A 21,166-nucleotide genomic window follows, 5' to 3' on the forward strand; every position below is an offset into this window, starting at 1 on the left:
TGTTTCTAAAGGCGATAGGTGCTTGTGGTCAGACAGACCTGCCTTGACCTCTGATTCCTGAACTCCGATACGCTTCTTTTCTTCATCTCCTGCTGCATTTGTATAAGCAAGGTATGACAGGGGAAAAAGCAAGACAAAAACAGGCATGCTTTGTTACAAGCTATTCAAATAAAAGATAAACATCAAACAAAAGACATTCACAGTAACATACAAACCCGTAGTCTGTGGCAAAAATTATTTTTTCAGTGAATCAAAGATTAAATAAAACCTTGTGTTATTTTTCATTAATATCTCTGGTTTACTCCAGTGAGATCCTTCTGCAAGTAATGATGGTCATATGCATCCCTTAATATCCCTTGTTGCCAATTTCTTATTAAATTATTGAAGCACTGGAAAGCAGACAGTAAGTACCAAAGCAGCAAGAGCAGACATATATTGGTATATAATTTGTTTAGAAGCATCTTCTGCTTGGTTTGCTTTAGTTTTTCTAGAAATAAATGTCCAAGCCTCTATTCTTGAAGAGCATATTTTAAATTGTGTATAAATCATAAACAAGTAGGCATTCTCAGTACCTTAATAAGTGCAGAAGAAACAATGCAAATGTTTTTCCTGCTTGGAAAAAAAATCCCCAATATGACAGATGATATGCTCGTTACCTGGATTTCAGAACAGTAAAAATTCAGAAAGACAGACACTTTTCGACCAGTAATTACAGCTGCCTAAAACATATCTAAATATTAGAGAATACTGAAGTAGTTGGAAACAACAGTAACAATACAGTTAATGATAAGCAACACAAATATATTTCTTTTATGTCATTAATGAAGAACCATAACTTTCTTTTGTTAAAGAGCTCATCTAATACCAGGGTAACAATAGTAATGATACAGACAAGTGTTGAGCTGAATAACTGGTGTACCATATGCCTGCTTTAATTTAAATGTCAGTTATTCATTAAACACTATTTTGATGTGATGCAATATACTGTAGTTACTCAAGGTTCAGATTCATTTTTTGTGTTCTCTGTTCCCAGATTTTTTCCCAGTTTTCTTACTACTTGTATAGATTTATGTGCCACTAAATAGCTCATTGAATTATTTGACTCCAAGTTTAGCTAGCAGGTATTAGTAATATAAAAAAATACCTGTTCTAACGGGTTATTAACAGGGAGAGAGATTTAGGTTATAATCAAAGCCAATGCAGTGGAAACTAATCTGTACATAGATTTGAGTGATACTGAGAGTAGCCCTGCTGAGAAGGTCTTGGGGGTCCTGGTGGATGAAAAGCTGGACATGAGCCGGCAACGTGCGCTCACAGCCCAGAAGACCAGTTGCATCCTGGGCTGCATCCAAAGCAGAGTGGCCAGCAGGTCAAGGGAGGGGATTCTGCCCCTCTACTCTGCTCTGGTGAGACCCCACCTGGAGTCCTGCGTCCAGCTCTGGAGCCCTCAGCACGGGAAAGACATGGACCTGTTGGGGTGGGTCCAGAGGAGGGACACGAAAATCATCAGAGGACTGGAACACCTCTCCTGTGATGACAGGCTGAGAGAGTTGGGGTTGTTCAGCCTGAAGTAGAGAAGGCTCTGGGGAGACTTTCTTGCAGCCTTCCTGTACTTAAAGGGGGCTCCTAAGAAAGATGGGGACAGACTTTCTAGCAGGGTCTGTTGCAATAGGACAAGGGGTAATGGTTTTAAGCTAAAAGAGGGTAGATTTGAACTAGATGTAAGCAAGACATTTTTGACAATGAGGGTGGTGAAACCCTGGCACAGGTTGCCCAGAGAGGTGGTAGATGCCCCATCACTGGAAACATTCCAGGTCAGGCTGGATGGGGCTCTGAGCAACCTGCTCTAGTTGAAGATGTCCCTGCTCACTGCAGGGGGGTTGGACTAGACGATCATTAAAGGTCCCTTCCAACCCAAACTATTCTATGATTTGATTACTCCACGATTCTATGATTTCTGCTTTATAGTTCTGTGATATAATAATGATATTTAAATTCCAATTGAAAATTTGTCTGTTGCATATTGTAAAATATTCAACAGGGACACCGTCTATGCAGTCAACCTTCTCTCATAGAAAAGAATGTATAGAAGGTGTGCCAAAGACTTTAAAAAATCAATTCCTGTAAAATTGAACTACAATGTTTTTGGCATGTTGATACCCTAAAACATAAAAAAACAATGGCTGTCAAGAGCACAGCTGTATGACTCTTTACTCATTTTTCTTTATGCCCCTTGTAGTCTCAGACCTAGATGTTAAGACCTTCAATAGGCATAAAGAAAGAGGTGTTTAATTCCTCCTTTTTCCAATCCAAGAGAAAATTATAAACCATTACTTCCCTTGAAAGGTCAGGACCTTTCAAGTCAACACCCTAAACCCTGTGTTATAGGTAACGTTTGGTCAAGCTTTTATATGGAAATTGTACTAATGCAAATAAAATATTTTAATAGTCTTCAGGGGATGAGGACCCTGCCACCTCTGAGGAGAATGAACTAAGCACCCACAAGTAAAACCCAAAGGTATATTTTTGCAAATTCCTAGTTGAAATCCAAACCCCAAGGTATATACACACATTATCCTAAGGCAGCCTTGTTACTGATGTTAACTAAGCTATTCTCTTTACTTTCCTGTCAAGTACACATAATGCAAGAGTTATCCCACGCCAGCGCAAAGGTGTCACACAGTCAATAGCACAGAAATATCCACATGAATAGGAGCTGGGTGCAGAGATATGTATCTTTATTTTTTAGACTCCTGTGTTTGACTAAGTCATCGGGTTCCTAGCCAAGCTGAAGGTAACCCAAGTTCCTGTCCTATATTATATATATGTGATCAATCACCTGTTTTAAAAACCTGTTAAATCACAGCTGATAGAGTATGATAGACTTATAACCACTGTGAATACAGATTCTCTGCAATTGCATTGTAATAGTCTTTCTCTGTCTCCCATCAAACTATGATAGGGCACTGAAAAGCACTATCTCACTATCCTTCTCATTTTGCAAAATTATGTCTAATTTAACAGAAAAATTATGTCCCAAATGAGGCAAAACCCCTTAAAATAAACAGCATGTCTTTCAGTCTGTCAATAGTATCTGTCTTCCTAACCATCAGGGTGTCTCAGTAACTTGCACTCCATAATGCATCAACTGCAACAACAATACAATTGATAGTATAGGTATTTTCTTTTTAAAGATTTGAAATTGTATCTGAGAGATATAAAAGCTGAGTTATGGCTGATAGCTATCCCTGATTAAACCTAATCAACTACCCCTGTTCATTCCATTCATAGATAATTTTATTCTGGAATAAGATCACTCATACCGGAAGTTAAGAAGGGGCAGTTAATCAGCATTAATGTCAGCTTTAACAGCCTCTGAAATAACTTTCCCAAGACACAAGATTATTATGAGATCACATAATTAAAGTTTGTACCATAGAGCATAAATAGAAGAGCAAATCCTCACTGAGCTCTATTATTTGCTAAATTTCTGAGCACTTCATTTTTATACTTTAAGGTTTTATTATATTTGTTTGGCCTGACATAACTTTCTAGGTTTTTTGATTGGGTGGATGGTTGGGGTTTTTTTGTAGGGATGAAGAAAGAAAGGGCTATGTTTATTTTTAAGAGGAAAAGGAAAAATCTATTTTAGGAAAAAATTCTCTCTGATTAGTAATTAACAACTAATTGAAAGAGCTAATACTGAATACTTTCAAGAGTACTTTATGGTGTTCTATTTTAATTAGCAGCAAGCAGTCATTGAGTTCATCCTTCTACCAAGGAGAATAAGAACAAAGAAATACATTATATCCACATATAAATGAAAAAAATCTTGTTAACCCTTAAGAACTATAAATATTCCAGTATTCACTTATTGTCTATAGCCCTAATAACACAGAACATTTAAGAGTATGTAACATGAAAATATACTAAACTAACAAAGTCTAAACCAAAACCCCAACTGCCTAGATGCTTCTGGTATATTCTGTCTAGATAAAATAATGACACACACTTCAGAGATACCCAGCCTTTCTTTTGAACAGTTAATCTGATACTGGCAGCAGCACAGCTGTGGGAAGCTAAGGAATTAGCCAAAAAGTCATGACCATAAAAGATTGTCAATGCAACATAGATAATGACATTTGCATGTTCTCCTACTGAGCATGTGCGACACTGAGAAAAAGATACATTGGTCAAAACACTGTTAGGATTGGTCCTGCATAGCTACTGACAGCTAGATTTCTTAAAACCAAACTTCTCTGGCTATTTCAGAATTTCAAAATAAATTATTCTGGTGAAACCTAGGTCACCTGGAGCAAAAACCTGCAACCACATTACAGAGTTCACTGAACTAAATCTACCCTAAATCAATGGCTTTTAATTCTCATCTTAATCTGGAAGGCAGTTACCCAGAGGTTGTTTTTTTTTTCCCTGTAGATTCCTTCACTTACCGTTCTAGACACACAGCCAAAAGCACACCACATAGTCCACATTATACTGCGTGCTGCACTATAACAAAAAATCTTCCCAACTGCAAATTATTCCTTTTTTTCTACATGAGCCCCTGCATTTCAGCTACATTGTAAGAAATGGTATGCAGTTTCAACCCTGTAACAAATACAAATTATTCAAATGTATACAGACTGAATGACACTACTGTAGGACTTACAAACATAAACGTTTTTCTTTTTCTGTCTTTTGCAAAACTGAGATTACTTCCAATTCCTTTTTGTTCATAATCTATCTTTAACTAAGTCCTCTCTACAGTATGATTTTAACTTAATCTGATCACAATCAAATCTTTAATTTCAAAATACAGAAAGATTAACCATCACAGCATGTTTCCATGCAATATAAAATCCCCTCTCATTTAAATCAAGTATATGCTTCTATAAGAACAAAAATGACTACTTTTCTGTGACAAAGACATTTTCTAGTATGGTCAAATTAGCCTTCCCAACAAGAGACAACTATTTTGATTATCACCAGGGCATATAACAACACATAAAAAATCTACTCAAATGTCTATAAAGTTTTCAGGTTTACTTGATGCTTTATTTCTTACATAATAACATAAACCCCTTCTACTATAGTCATCATTTTCAATTCTACTAAATTGTAGTTTTTATCACTGGTACTTCATTTGCTTAGAATAATATTTTGTAAAATTCAATTCTCCACTGCTATTAATCATAATTACGTCTGTCACTGACAGAAGTTAGGTATAATCTGCTGCTCTTGTAGCCCATTATTCCTTTTAAAGAAAATTATTATTATTCCCCTTAAAGAAAAGGATTAGAAATCCTAAAGAAGGATAGAAAAAGCCTCAAAGTAGAACTATATTGTTATCAGAATATGAGCTCTTAATTCATGACAGAAAATTATATAGAATACTGCGTGAAAGCTGTATCTATGGATTATGTTTTTAACTACAGTGTTTACCACCTTTATACATGTAAAATTCAACAGGAAAGGTGTCTAGGTACTGTATCTTGAGTCACTGATGATTCTTTGATTGTATATTAGAACTCCAATATCTGTGGATTCAACAATTTTCCGTAACCCAGATTTTCCAGAAGTCTACTTTAGACAGAGGTACAGAAAATATTACTCAGTTTTCAAGTAAAACCAAATAGAGCTCCTGAAGTTCCAGCAGTATTTACCAAAGCAAACAATTCTAGCACTCCTATAAAAATAATTATTTTACTGTATTTATTACCTCTCCCTCTATAGAATCTATGATGTAAATAAGACTGCTACCCTCTCTAATCAAACACGGTAAAAATATGCAGTACTTCACAATTGCTGCCCTGAAGAGCTCACAGTCTAAATAAATATACTAAGGAAAGAGCAGGGAAGAGTGGTAAAACATGAAAGCATATACAGCAATGACAGCAAACGTCGTGTGATTAGATGTGATTATTTCCTGGCATATCTAGACTGTGTTTCATATAGGCATTTTTTACAACACATAAGACAACAAAGAAATTAATATACTAGGATAAATATCTGAGAAAACAGAGTTTTCTTTTCATGAAGTTTTGCTTCCAAAATGGACATAAACGTTGTAAACATTTTAAACAACAGATTAAAAAGTCTGATGAGATAGATACAGTAATACTACATATAGACCCTCAGTGGTATAACCAAGGACTGCAATTGATATCTTGTGGCTTGCTATTAAGCAAATTAAACGGTTTCAGTGGTAGAAAATATAAAGGGATTTAATTTTAAGCAAAATTATTATAACTTTTTGAAAGACTACCTTGATTCAATTAATTTTTGCTCCTATATTATTTGAAAATTACCTAGTAATTCAGCAACTGTATAACATTATAACATATTTGTAATAAAAACATTGTTCTGATTAAATGCATGGTTAACTTTAAACATGTCAAATAGCCTCAGATGCTTAAATTTAAATATGTGCCTGAAGTGTTAATCCTGAAAATGGACATACATATGTAGGTTAACTGAAATACTCTTATTTGCTGCGGTGTAAACTCTTGGTATTTAAAAATGGGTACATGTCTAGGTACTTTTCTAATGATCATCGTATTTAGATAGTATTATTTATACTCTTTTTTTTCAATGCAGAACCTCGTACAATTTATAAGCCACAGGTCTGAATATAAAAAAGACTAAATAATTATGACAATAATTCTGACTATGTACAATCGAGTAACACCAATTGCAGTTGGGTTTATTTTTCCCTATATAGCCCCTCAAAAAGGCTTTCAGGTGAAAAACAAACCCTCCTTTATGTACAGACCTTCATAAGATTCTATCTCCTTGTCTCCATTGTCTAGGGAAAGTAACAAAAACAAAACAAACAAACAAACAAAAAAGGGAACCAAAGCACAGGGGTTAAAAACAACAGAAGTTTTATAAAAGATACAATATACAAGTTAAGAAGGATTAAAAAAAAAAAGAACGTATATGGCCATTTAGACTGATTTTGCATGGCACATCTAGTTATCAGAAGTGGAAGGGTGAAAATGTATTTGCTATCAAAAATGTGTTTATATTCCTCTGTTTCTAAACATTTTGGACAATGTCTCCATTGACCAGTGCTGTTATGAGATGTTAAAGATAAGCACAATTACAGTACCAGTAAAACAGGAATCATGAAACATCTTGCTGACCTTTCCTATTTTAAAGATTATTACCTCTCTTCTTGCTCGTCCTGTTTCAGGATGCAGAGGTTTTATTTTAGCAATCTGAAATACACTCCATGTGAACCCACAAGTGATCAGCTAAACTCTTAAATTCCAAAAGAGCCAGAATTTTATCACTAAACACCACACAAAAGATCATTTCCTGTGCCTGTTGAAGTCAATGACAAAACACCTATTGAGTTCAAAAGGAACATGATCATGCTAACAGTTAGTCCATCTTTGTTCATATGTATTGCACTGTTGATGATTATGGCACTGCTGATGATTCATTTCAGTCAAGAGTATTGTAGACATCGAAACACAATAGAAGAAAATACAGTGCAAAATACAACACTGCTATCAAATCCTAATTCTGTACATAAAAACTCAACAGATTTCAACTGTAACGTCAAAAGAAAAATAATAAACATAATTGACCTTCATTAGCAATTCTGCAATGTCTTTAAGGAGAAAACCATACACTTACTTCTCTCCAATGTCCCCTTTGGTGGGAGCTGCGGTAACTGCCTGCCCCTTCGCCCTACTACTGGAGTACTTGATGGACTTGTCTGAACAGACCCAGTTCGAGGATGTGACCTATGAGACACATATCAAAACAAACCATAGCCATTAAATGACAAATTTATCCTTAAATAGCATCAAGAACTGATAATATGACTAAGTAGGCTTTAGATCATTTGGGACCTTTGCAGTCCCATAGTGAAACATTTATTTCTTTTCAGAAAAAGACATGATTAAAAAGAGAAATCTCTCTGAGAAAAAGAAGAAAGCCAAACTAAAGCTGAACATCTGTAAGATGCTTGTTTGCACAGTCAAGCCAGAATATGTTTTGTGTGTATATTCATGTGCATATAGATATAATACCCACATACACATAAAATTATCCATAGGCCAAATTCAAGGATCTTTACTCAGCTTGTATTTGGTTAAATTGCCATTGAGTGACAATGAGATTACAGGGATTTGTCTAAAGAAAGTAATAAACTGAGAAAAGACATTGCTATTTGACTCTAACTCTCATTGGGGATTTGATGTTACTAACTCTCACTTTCAGAAAACAAAATAATGTATTCTGCAGTTCTGAAATAAGGAGAGGCTTTACTGAACATCAACTAGACCAAAATGTACTCATGTTTTTATTGTATTATGTTTATTTAAGCTAAGAGTGATTTATAGAAATCTTAAAAATGTCAATCAGTGAAGTATAGCACTCAAACAGGAACAATACAGACTATGGCACAGTAAAATGTAGTCAGAGAAAACGGTGGTTAAAATGGTAGTTAAGAGACAGTACAGTCCATTTAAAGAAACTTTTTTTTAAAAAAATAGTTTCATTTGATGTTGTTATGATGGTTGTTCCATAAGCAATGTCTGATGAACACAATTTATCATTCTGTAAGAGAAGAACATGACAGTTATGAGGTGCTTTATGTGGGAAACCATCCAGGATTCCTGATAAATGAGAAATCACAAACAAATGTAGTTAAATACTGTTAGCAAACAATTTGCAATGACAGCCACACCATTATATCCAGAGTAGAATATAAATAGTGTGTTGGCACTAAAGGGTTAGTATCTATTGCTACTAGTGATCAGCTAAGGATGAGGCGATACCAATTAGCTACTGGGAAAATAAAATGGTGAGCTGGTGGGGCAGAAGGGGATTAGTCTGATTGATTTGTCTGTTTCACCTCGGTAAGGCAGGTGAAGGAGGGGCAGATCTTCCAGTCATTAATGAAGGCATCGACCTGATGAGGTTTGAGTCAGGACGCTCTGTGGATCGGGAGCGGGAGTTGGTCCGCTCCAGCATAGGACGTTGCTCTGTTGATCTGGATCTTTGATATGGCTGTCTATCTGCTGCTTCACAATTCCTGTAATGTTAGCCAAAAAGCAGCTCAGTTGACCTTTCACTTCTCTATTAATTATAAAATATGCTGCATGATACTGGTTTGGAGAAAATAATTTTATGTACATTTTTTTTGGAGGGAGGTGAATTTTCTGAGTTCGCTTCTCGATAACATACAGTTTTTTTATACATGTATGATTTGGCTTGCTCCATAATCTTGATAAATGGGCTGAAATGTTTCCAATGTCTCAGTAATGACTATCCATGCAATAGTCTGTTTCCTGACAATTTCTGGGTAAAAATATTATTTTGTCAATACACCTTGGAGGAAAAGCATAACTGACATAATATTAAGTCTCACTAAACCTAAGAATTCATTTAATTGAACATTTTTACTCACATGACTAGATTTTTACAGACTGCATTATCTTTAGAGGTACTACTCTTGTTTGTAGGGAAGTCCACATTCCGGATATTATAATTACCATATAGCAATGTTAACTATTATTAAACTCAGGATGTCTGCCAAAATATAGGCTAGGCTATAGCGATGGATTCATACACAGTGCTCGGACTGCAGTCAGATGAAAATCTACATCATTAGTACTTGCAGAGGTTCCACCAACCAGACAAAGTTTGGTTTGTAATTAAAAAAAAAAATCCACTAACCCACAGCCTAAAGAACTGTGCCAAAACAGCAAAAAAATTAACATTAGAGATGCAATGGGCAGAAAGTAGACTGAATAAAAGATAATTTCTTGATCAAGCAGTCTCGTCTTCTACTTAGGCAGTTAATCATATCATTACTTTCAGAAATTAATCAAGCCCCACCGTTTTCACAATGCAAGGAGTAATATTTGCTAGCAATATCCTAAAATCAAGGTAATTTTAAAAGTAAAATCCATACCCTGATGGAGCTACTTATTATATTCACACTCTTCTTGAATAACTGAACAGCTATATAATCCAAATGGGGAAGATGTACCCTTCAGGACTTTTCCTTGAGTGAAGTCACGCATTTTACAATGAAGTCAGTTAATACAAAGAGTGACTGGATGGTGATTAAGTGTAACAAGAAGCCAAATTTTAATTAGTATCAAAAAAGAGAGAGACATATCACAGCCTCATTATGAAGGGTCTTATGTTATTAACAGCATTTTTCTCCTAAAAACCATATTGAGACAGAGTATAGTTGTCTCTAGAGTGGCTAACTTTGCTGAATGGGTTGATAAAAGATTCATTAAAATAAATGTCTCTTCAGGCCTTCTGTAAGGTAATAATTAGACTCCTAGAGCATAGAAAGGAATTGCCACAGACAGGTTCAGAATAATACCATTCACCATGAACCTACATCTATAAGCTCTTAACAAGCAAACACACCACAGTGAGACACATAATGGTAATTATAAGCTGAGGCACTAAAGATTGGAGGAAAAGTACAATGAGCCTGGCACAAAACCACAACAAATTACCTCACTTCTTCTATCAGTTCTGTTTCTGAATGGGAAGCTTCATCAGCAAAAACATCCATTGTCTCGCTTCTTTTACAGTGTGGATAGACAAAGAAACAAAACCTTAGCTTTGATGTGAATGCTGCTTAGTTTAGGTAAATGTTTAAGAGAGGTTTCAGTGCTATATAAGGTGAGAAAGGTGTCAGCCAGCTGCATGGTGGTTAAAAAAATGACCATGGGAATAAATTCTTAGACTATGGGAATAAATCCCAAGAAAAAATATTCCTAAATTCAGCAAAATTAAAATAAAGAATACAACCAAGGTCCAGACAACCCACTCCTACCTTGTGTAACCACATATTTAAGTAAACTAGTGAGCCCACAGACACTTTCTTCTTTGGGTCTGTCACACACAGAGAGCTAGAACAACCCTTCTCCTGCCAGCGAGTGGAGGAGGACTGCTGGAGCACCCAGCAGCAGGCGCTGGGCAATATGGAGAGAGGTATCAGTCCACTTCTCTTTCCACCAGCCAGTAGGACATACAGAGGAACAGGTGAATAGCAACCACATGATTCACGTAAACATTTCGTAAGGTGTTAAGCCTCTTTCACTTGTTACTCTTAAGGCCTCATTCTCTGCAGCTGTAGTATAGAAAGTATTTTTTAGGATGTTAGGGATCTGATCCATTGCTGTATTAGAAGGCAGGGAGGCACTTCTACCATTAAGATCAATACTAATGGTTTAGTGGGCAGGTTTTGTATCCTGCCAAGCATCATGGAGCCACTATATCTAATGACTATGCTAACAGATAAAGGCCTCAGAAATTTCATATTCAAGAGTTAATATAAATATTGTTTGCCACAGTCTGCAGCTGGCATTTACTTCAGGTGGAAAAACAATCGGGAGTTCCCAGGGGTGAAGGAGAACATGGATTTTGGCAGTGAACCTTTTGCTTTTAGATGAAGCTTTGACACCACTCTTGTTTTGTAGACTGAAGGATTTGAAGACTAAGTTGAATCCTGAGGTGAAACTGAGTTGTTACCCTCAAGTTACAGGCTACGTGCTGCAAACCTCTCAGCACTCACAGCAGCAAATGGAGGCCTATATAAGCATACTGACAGTCTTCCACTTGAAAGCTTCACCGTGTGATTTTCATCACACACATCATACACACACAAAGAACAATTCATGAGACAGTTTTAACTGTCCAGAGTGAAACAGGCATGTTCTTTGTCTTCACATTTCTTTTTTGTCCTTTTAACAGTAAACACATGTGCTATATGATCCAGGTCTTCACAAACTGTCCTTTTTATAGAAAAAATATTACTCCAATAACCTGCTTGGACAGTGAAGCTCCTCACTACCACAGCATACAACTAGACATTAATATCATGATCCAGCCATAACCATGGAGGCGTAGTTTTTAAAACACCTCAGTGAATTAAAAACGGAAGTTTATAACTTTTCAGGTAACATTCTTGAGTGCTTATGCTCCCAAGTTATCTAGATGAAAGTTTCCTCTATTCTCACTATAATTCATGTGATATGAATTATTGATTTTTAAAGAGGAAAATATAATAGTCTAAGTTATTCAACATCAGTATAGTATTTTAATGTATGCTAGAGCTGTTTCTTTGCTAACAGACTTTTCATTATAAAAAATACAGTTAATGAAACGTCAAATAGTGACCTCCTCCATTTAGTATTGCCTATCATAGCATCCTTCTGCCTTTGCTAAGGAAAACATGGTAGTGGGTGGCCTATTCGGCTGTCAAAATCTAGAAGGCTTGTGAGCATGTCTCCCCTACACTGAGGGAAAAGTACAGCAGTAAGTGTTTGCTTCTTAACCAAGCATACCTATTACTCTGAAACTGAGCTCGCTGTAAGCCACCACGCAGAAAGCTCTGTGAATTTTCAGAGTTTAATTTTATATTCCAAACCCATCAAAATTTAGAAGTAGAATCCCATACTATTTAGGTACCACTGTAAATTCCGATAACTACAATATCTAACCAAAGGTGCTACAACATTTTGTATTAACTACTGATTTGTCTGCATTGTTCTATATTCATATTCTGAAAATTTCAAAAGCTAACTTTTCCCAATGCAGAAAATAATAATTTCTAATTTTTAATTTTTCAGATTTGTTACTCTTCTTAACAAATAAAAAGAGAACTTTCAACAAATGAATATACTCATTTATCTAAACTTATATCTAGAAAAAGCTTTATAAAAGATGAACATTTTTCAACAGTAAGGAATCATAACAGCTTACAACACAAATAAAAGGTGTTTTTTTCCCCAAAATAACTGAAAGCAGTTTATTTGAAAACCCATGTTAAATTCCTTTACTGTCTGCAAGAGTAAAAAAGCAAACTATGAGATCATGCCAATCACAATTTTAGTACTAGGTTGTTCTTGTAACAAAAAACTGAAGAAATAAAAATAGAATTGCTGTAGGATTACAGTGCACTACCATCCGCTCCTAGTGCATCTTTTTTTCATCTAGAAACACTGAGCACAGAACAAGAAAAATACAGCAATACATTTTCTAATGATCATAATTTCAAACTCTAGCTAATATACAATGGTAATACCTGTCAGTGTCTGTGGATGGCTGCTGGATTTCAATCCTTGGACATGTTATTCTTCTACTAGCTATAGGAACTTTGCTGTTTAGTCACAGACACAAGATCCTCTGTTAGCATAACATACATAAGCATGTCTACAAACAACTGAGATTTCTAGTACCAAGCAAACTTCAATTTGAGTCGTAAGTATTGTAACTGAAAATGGGAAAATGGGAAGGAGCAATATACTACCAAATACCTAGATAAACTGGTGACTGGATATCTCACCAAATCACTCATCTATACCTATAAAGAGGTTTAATATAAAATTAGGTGCTGCTATAGTTTTTAAAAGCCAGGATTGTAATGCTTTTAGTTACTCTTGCAAAATAAACAAATATAGAGAGCAAAGCAAGATATTTTTGCTGCAGTAATATTCTGTCATGCTTTACATATATATAGTATATATATCTATACATCGATACACATACATGCACACACTCATATGATCTATTCACATGCACCTTACTGTGGTGTATGTGATAACTACAGGTGTATCTACATGACAGCCGCAGGCATGTCTAAACTGTAACATGCCAGTACCTGAACTACTTTTCTACTAGTTAACTTGGCTAAGAGACAAAGCAGAGAACTCGGCTAAGAGACAAAGCAGAGAACTCGGCTGCGATCCCAGGCACATTGTGCTCCACGCTGCTACGCGCAGACTGCTACAGCTACAGAAACTCAGTTGCTTACAACTTGCTTAGGTATCTGTACACGGCACTGCAGTCATTTGGGTGATTCTGTTGCAGACTAATCACACTAACACATGATAGCATGATGCAATTATAAAAATGCTTAAAGAGAGCACATATAGCTGTATCTATAGAGATTTTCTCCCCAAGATGTTTCATAATCAATCGATTGTAAGGTTGTTTAATTACTGAGGAATAGCAAAGCCCTGCTTTATGCAGTTAGACCAGATAGTTTTTTTCCAAGGTTCCTTTCAATCTAAATTAGCTTATGATTCTAAGGATGCAGTCTGAGGTTTATGCTAGCTATTACAATCAAATATCAATAAAACCGCTAAGTAGTGTCAATCCTGGAATAATTAAGACTGAAATGATATGCTGAAATATTTCATATCACTTTATCTGTAAAATCTGACCAAATAAAGTTTGTGCATTTTGGAGGAATAGAAAAGCAACTTGTACATTTGAAGGGAAAATAGGGAAAATATGTAAGCAATTTCTTCTTCATAGAAAGTCTCAGCATTAAGCAAAAGTAAGACGTGGTGAATGCTTTTGAGAAAGAGGCTTCTTAACTTCCAGTTAACACTATTTGTAACTGCATTCAAATGAAAGCAAACACAGCAAATGAGCTAATAATAATACTAATTTCACTTAACTAGTTAACTTTAATGAATTTAAGAATCAGTTTCCAGTATTTTACTCAAAGGTAATGTCTCAAAAAATGAACCTTCCAGGCTACCATTTCCTTACACAGAGGTGAACAAATGAATGCAAGCAACATATACGTTGCCTTATGGCTTACCAATTTATTTAGCTTGCAATAGATTTATCATATTAACATTTATTCATATTTTTATTCTGTGCCTACAATATTAAATATTTAGAAGTATTCCTTCACTATTAATTTAAAAGTCTGAGAGATTTAAGCAGATTTTTGCTATAATGTAATATGTTAAGTGTTTGTTTTTACATTATTGTTTCTGGTACTTGTACCACACGTTTTCATTTATATAACTAGTTGCCTTTTATAGCAACTTGGATTTTACTGACTACTTCCAGTTTCCAGCACCTTTAACATAGACCCTCAATTGACACATTTTAAAGAATCGCACTGCAGGAACACATATCTCTATCTTCATGAGATGACGTGCTGAAGATGACGATAAAACTGATTAGCATTCAAGAGCTGGGAACTCAAAATTCTCAAAGAAGAGAGCTGCAATCCTCTCCCCCCCACACCCCAGCTCAATTTTACAACTGAACATAGTGCTGCAACTCTTTCCAAGATAATAATCTAAATTTTAACAAAAATATTAGAAATATTCCAAAGTGTAAGTATTTCAACTTTATATTATAACTTTATTACACATTTTTTCCTGTTTCAGAATACAGTATTTCACCCACTCGACTGTTGTATCATAATGTATGAGCAATGACAGGAACATTCAAGGGTTTTAATGAGTATGTATTTCATGACTGAAGAGTAATTGATATACAAGATGATGCATAGAGAAGCTTGAGAGAGAAGCAGCAAGAGGCAAGCACTTCCTAGTAGGGCTTGAATGTTCAAAAGCAGTTCAGCAGAGCACTTAGACTAATCAAGTGAATTAGTTGTAGGCTTAAAATTAAGCATGTACCTAAAAATGCTCTTGTACAGTGCAGGACTAAACCCAAAATTTGAAAAGTTTGGTGGGTTTTATGGTTCTTTTCTCCTCAGATCTTACATATAACTTTATTTGTACATGGAACACTGTATTAAGTTGGCCTCTTTCTTCCAGTAACATTTTAAAAAAACAATAACATGGCAGACATTTAATTAGTAAAATATCACAAACAGGGCTTAATAATGTAAATACATGTTTATCTGTCTTCCTAACTCTTAGCAACAGACCAGTAATTCTGACCTCATTGAAGTCAACAAGCATTCTGCCTCTTGATGAGGCCAGGATTTGAATCAGATCATTCCAAGATAAGCAGTTACATAAAACTTTATTATCTTTTAAGCTCTTAAATTATGAATGAGCAAAATAGCACAGTTTCTGTTAAAGGCATTCTGTAAATTCATTGATCTTAACAGAACCTGACCCATTTCAGTAGTCTTCATTCTATTAAAGGGTGTTCTATGCCTTATGGTCTACCTAAAAGCCATATTGTCTCACAGTAAATGTTCTTTTTCATTTTTTTCTTTTTCCACAGCTTTTTGCAAGTTTAAATGGGGGCAAGGAGTACTAACAAACAAGCTCCTTCTTCCAGTTACAAATCTGTTTTTTCCCCCTGATATTTCCCTGTGTTAGCATCTATACCATACTAAATCTAAGACAGGTAAAGTAAACCAGAACTATTTACTGTGACTATCACAAGCAAATACAACAGCTTTGTTTACACTACGCACTTTTCAGCCTTCTTCAAATGCTGTCCATTTTCAGTATGCCTCTGCACTTTCCTGGGAAGAACTAATATGCATGGCCCTTGCTGTAAGCACAAATGAAGTGTATACTTCAAATACTTTAAACTGAAGAGCTAGCACACAGTGGAACTCTGGCTCAAAGAGCTAGGGAAGAAATACGTTTTCAAGGAAGTCTCTGTGGCTGCACTGATGTTGAGCCAAATGACCCTTGCAAACCTTTCTTCTCTAGAGAGAAGAAAAACTTGCATCCTTGAAGGATTAATTCTGTTTTTTACCATATTTTTTTAGTTTTAAGTTGACAAAGTGACTTACGTTCTCCTTCAGTCTCTGAATTCCTTAAACAGAATTCCTGTATTAGTCAACATATACAGGACAAATATGAATCACAATTTTATTTAGATTGCCTTAGGACTGTAGGTGAACTGTGACTAATCCCTTTTATATATATATATCTTCTATTTTCAATATATAGTATCATTTTATATGGTTCATTATATTCAACTGAATAGAGTCTAATAGCTTCCCCCATGATCTGTTTTAGGTACATAACTATTCCTCCAGAGAGATATATTGACTTGTACCACCACAAAAAAATAAGTAGGAACATAAAATTCAAAGTATGGTCAGTAATTAGTTTACTAAAAAGTAATTAATTCCACATTCTTGCACAATTTACATGTTATTAAGTATCTGTATGCACAAAATTATGGCATTTGGGACACCAATGTATAGTAGTATTTTTTATAATTTCACAACAAATATTTTTGAGATGCAGTTTTGTAACTCTTAGCCTTCATCAAACACAAGTTCCCGGTAACTCTGTGGATGTTTCACTTACGAACGTCAGGATTTACGAGCATTTTGGTCTCACACCATATGTGTGTGTGTGTGTGTTTGTTTTACTCAGCCAGAATATGCCACCGGCATAGTCCAGCCCCTACTTAAGAAAAGAAAGAAGCAAGCTCTGTGCAATTCACAAAGGAAATAAATAAAAATAAAGAAGAAAAATGTTGCAAGAGCAAGAAGAAAATGAGGGAGAAGCAGTAAAGTCAAAGAACTAATAGGAAAATCTGTGTGCTTCCTTGATTAGGAGCCAACTGCATTTGGGTAGAAGTGAAGATTGTAATGTATACAGCACTTCGCATGGGTTATGCTTCAACCACACAGGAAGATAGGTTAGACAGTTAGAACTGTGATTATTTCTAAAACTAAAAAGTATGAGGTCTCAAAGACACATTCCCAACACTGTGAATGTAGGAAGGTATTATCAGTCAAAAAGCCCATTTTCATTAAGTGGCCCTGAATAATGAGAACATGTTTTAAAAACAGTTAAAACACAACTAATGTTCTTTTTCTATTTGTAACTGAATACAACAGCTTAATCTTGGAAAAACGAGTAACATGCAAATGTGCCTTATCTGAGTCAATACAGACAGACATGAAGAAAAACATACTTAGTAGGAATAACTTTGGTACAATTATAAATTAATTTTTTTTATAAAGATTAGAAATACATTTTAGCTATATCTGTAACACTACACTCTTTACTTACCCATAATTTTCAGCTGAACCATTGACTACATGATCTGCCCATGAACTTGCACCATTGTACCACCTTTACAATGCAGTTAAAATAAAGAAGTGTTATAAAGAAACGTATGTATTATTAATAACACTCTAAATCATATGACATGAGCACTTGTCAGTAAGATGGGAAGCTTTTCAAACGTTTCCAAATAATTTTGTACACTTCCTTCTTTCTCTTAGGTATGAAGAAAACCATATCTTTTAAAAATAATCCCCAAGTAAATTATGTTTAATTTTTCCTTATATAATTCTTAACACATTTCACCTTTATTCTATTCAGCAGTTTAGCCATTAATTTCGGTTCCATAAAGACTAACTGATCCCTTATCTTTTCTTACACAAAAGTCTTCACGTTTTCAATGGTTATCAAGTTTGTGGAATCATTAAAAAATAATTGTGAAGAAGTAACATTAACAAAAATAATATTCTATGTAGCAATAGTTTAAAATACTGCCTTTAACTTCAAACATCTAACTTTTAAAAAATCAGTTTTCTATTTGATAGGGTGGTTAGTTTTTAAAGTTATCTAAGAAGCAGGTGAAAACTCACTTCACTCAGCTCAAACAATGCAAACTAATTAAATTCTATACCTATATTATTCTTCCAGATACTAAATGTGGGCTACCTAAACATTTGCAGCATTATTTGAGCAAACTGGTCTAGTGGCAGGTGTCCTTGCCTATGGCAGGAAGGTTGGAACCAGATCATCTTTAAGGTCCCTTTCAGTAAATCAGTTGAAGACAACATAAAACACATGTAGAAATATTTTATCTTAAGCAGAACCATGCAGAAAAGAAATAACAGGACAAAAAAGCTGTTTTCATTTCAGAAACCAGGGGATCAACTGTTTACGTGCCATTACTCCAATATATTAAGTACATGCAAATTATCCAATATTTGGTTAAGGAGTTTCAACTGGACCTCTGGAAATACAGATTTTCAGGATCCTGTGTGGGTAAAGCCTTGAAACTGGAATAGTCCCACTGCTCAATGATTTCCACACAACAGTGAGTGAGAAGCAAGTGAGGGATTTTCATAAATGATCAAGGGACCATCATATTACCAACTTGGATATAAATCTTCCTTTGTCTGTACTGAAAATCCTAGCCAAAGTCTGCAGGATTAACTTTTTAATGGCTTGGATCCTTGGATATCCAAGGATTTTCACAAATCTGTTCCCATGAATCACAGCATGATACATAAAGTATTTTTTGCATTATTCCATTTTTTTCCAAACTTCTCAGATTTCACAATCTGAGGTTTTGTGTTATGTTTAGAAAGTAAATGACCCCAGACCTTCTGATCATTATGTTGAGGGAAGACACTATGGAGTGCAGTATATGTGAATGTCACTCAGCTGCTCTTGTTTCTTCTATATCAAATTGGATGGTATAGGAAATGGCATTTTCTTTCATGGTTTGTAGCCAGATCAATGACTGGATGAAAGTTACTTTAGTTTAATCTAATTTAGTTTTAAATTAGATTTAAATTTAGTTCAAGCTAAATTAGAATACAGATGGAGAATGACAGGTATGTCTTTATACTCTCCCTGATCCTCTGTTATCCTTAAAACTGAAGCCAGTCTCTTCAATTAGCCAGTATTTTAGGTGAGATTCTTCTGTAAAAGTACTTTATTACAGACACCATAAATATATAAGCATGGCTTTAGAATTGCAGTGCACTTTACTCTTGTTAAATATGGCTGTATTTATTCATAGCAATGAAATAAAAAAAAAATCTTACTATTAGCAAATAATCCCTGCTTTACCTGCACTCATGCTGTAGACAAAAATCAGATACTGACTTAAAAATGGACAGAGAAATATAAAAGACCTAATTGTGCAAGGGGAGAGGAGCATCAACTTGCTTCTTTCTTCAGATTTCCTTCTTTTTGGACTTTGCCTAGCTGTTTAAACATGAAATGTTATCAAATAACTACTTCCAGAGACACCCCAAAATTTTTCAGATTATGTGTCAGATTTTAGTTATATTATGTTCACTGTGATACACTGTATGCATACCAAAATTTAGGAAGAACAATAATACTTTTGGTCCAAGCATAGCAAGCACCCAAAATCAATTTGAAATCATTTAGTTAATAATTTTTAAGTCAATAGAGGCAGTAACATGTCAAAAGTGGAGGATCTTCTTAAGCGACTCTGGATATTAAAGAATGAAATTAAGGATTCTAAATTGCCTTATAATCACTTCCGGTGACTGAAAAGGTTATCCATGAGAAATATGCTGCAGTTAAGTGGGGAAAAAATCTTCAGTGGTACCTAGCTCCTCTACGCTTTTTTGGTTTTACTTTCACATCTAATGAATAAAAAAATTTTCAAGGTAAGAATTATGCTTTAAAAAAACCTCCAGAGTCAAGTTAATGGAGATCTAAAAGAAAAAGTAGTACTTAAAACTATGGAGATTAGTTGTTCTGTATTTAGATAAATACTGCATAAAGTGCACTGTAAATTTAAATATCATTAGTATAGGCCAATTAAAAATTTCAGACTACACTACAGAAAAAATTGTATTACTCAACTTTATCTATTTTTACTATATAAATTAAAATACCTGTCAGGAGTATAGGTTGTGTCGTCATAATATGAATTAGGCACTCTTCTCTCCTGCCTAGTCCTCCTGAATATGGAATAAACAGCACAGATATTTCAGACATTTTAAAGGGTGCTTATTTCATGATGTCTCTCACTGTATTACTAAGATAGTGATGAACATAGAGAACATTTATCTATGGTTCAGCAATGTGTATGTCATTTTAAACTTCTACATTCAAATTACATTCAGAAATTATTAACAACATATTAGGAACATTTGATCAATACACACATAATTCATAGGCGTGAAATGTTACACAAACAGGAAAACAGTACTTGAGCAACTGAGAAATTTTACCAAAAATAGGATATGGATGTTAGAAAATTTCTGGCTGGTGAAACAAAAGCCAGAAAACAACATGGAAACAAACGTTTGTTTCCTTAAGTGAGGCAACAGAAAATCTGCCTGAAATAAACCTCACATCCTGCACAAAATGTGCACAAACCAGCTTTTACTGCTTTCCAAAAACTAACCTCACAGGCTAAGTGAAAAAAATTAAAATAGTACATAGTGTTCTCAAGAACCAAGCTGAGCTCTGATATAGGCAAGCTGAGAAAGAATTTCATACACTGAGGTTTTCAACAGATTTATACCTGGGAGGAACTACTAATATCTTAATTTTAAAAACAACTGGAGTAAAAATCTTGAGAACATTGAGATCTTCTATGACCAGGTGACCCGCCTAGCTCAGAGAGTCACAGTGAACGCAGTTAAGCCAGTTGGTGCCCAGTCACATGGTGTTCCCCAGGGCTCGGTTCTGGG

At 35.0% G+C, this 21,166-nt stretch overlaps 1 protein-coding gene across 1 annotated transcript in view; it reads right to left on the reverse strand.

Annotated features, from left to right (window-relative positions):
* The window catches only part of LOC104628206 (regulating synaptic membrane exocytosis protein 2-like), a gene marked incomplete at its 3' end in the record, with an annotated part of 88,069 nt that extends 77,514 nt beyond the window's left edge, over window positions 1-10,555 (reverse strand). The window contains exons 1-3 of the mRNA XM_010296715.1: window positions 10,497-10,555; window positions 8,870-9,049; window positions 7,645-7,754 (exon numbers count right to left, since the gene is read on the reverse strand). Of these exons, the coding sequence (XP_010295017.1) occupies window positions 7,645-7,754; window positions 8,870-9,049; window positions 10,497-10,555 (349 nt within the window). The remainder of the gene's footprint in view (window positions 1-7,644; window positions 7,755-8,869; window positions 9,050-10,496) is intronic.
* Window positions 10,556-21,166: the final 10,611 nt, after the last annotated feature.

Source organism: Phaethon lepturus, unplaced genomic scaffold (genome assembly GCF_000687285.1).
Source record: "Phaethon lepturus isolate BGI_N335 unplaced genomic scaffold, ASM68728v1 scaffold6001, whole genome shotgun sequence".
Taxonomy (NCBI): Eukaryota; Metazoa; Chordata; class Aves; order Phaethontiformes; family Phaethontidae; genus Phaethon; species Phaethon lepturus.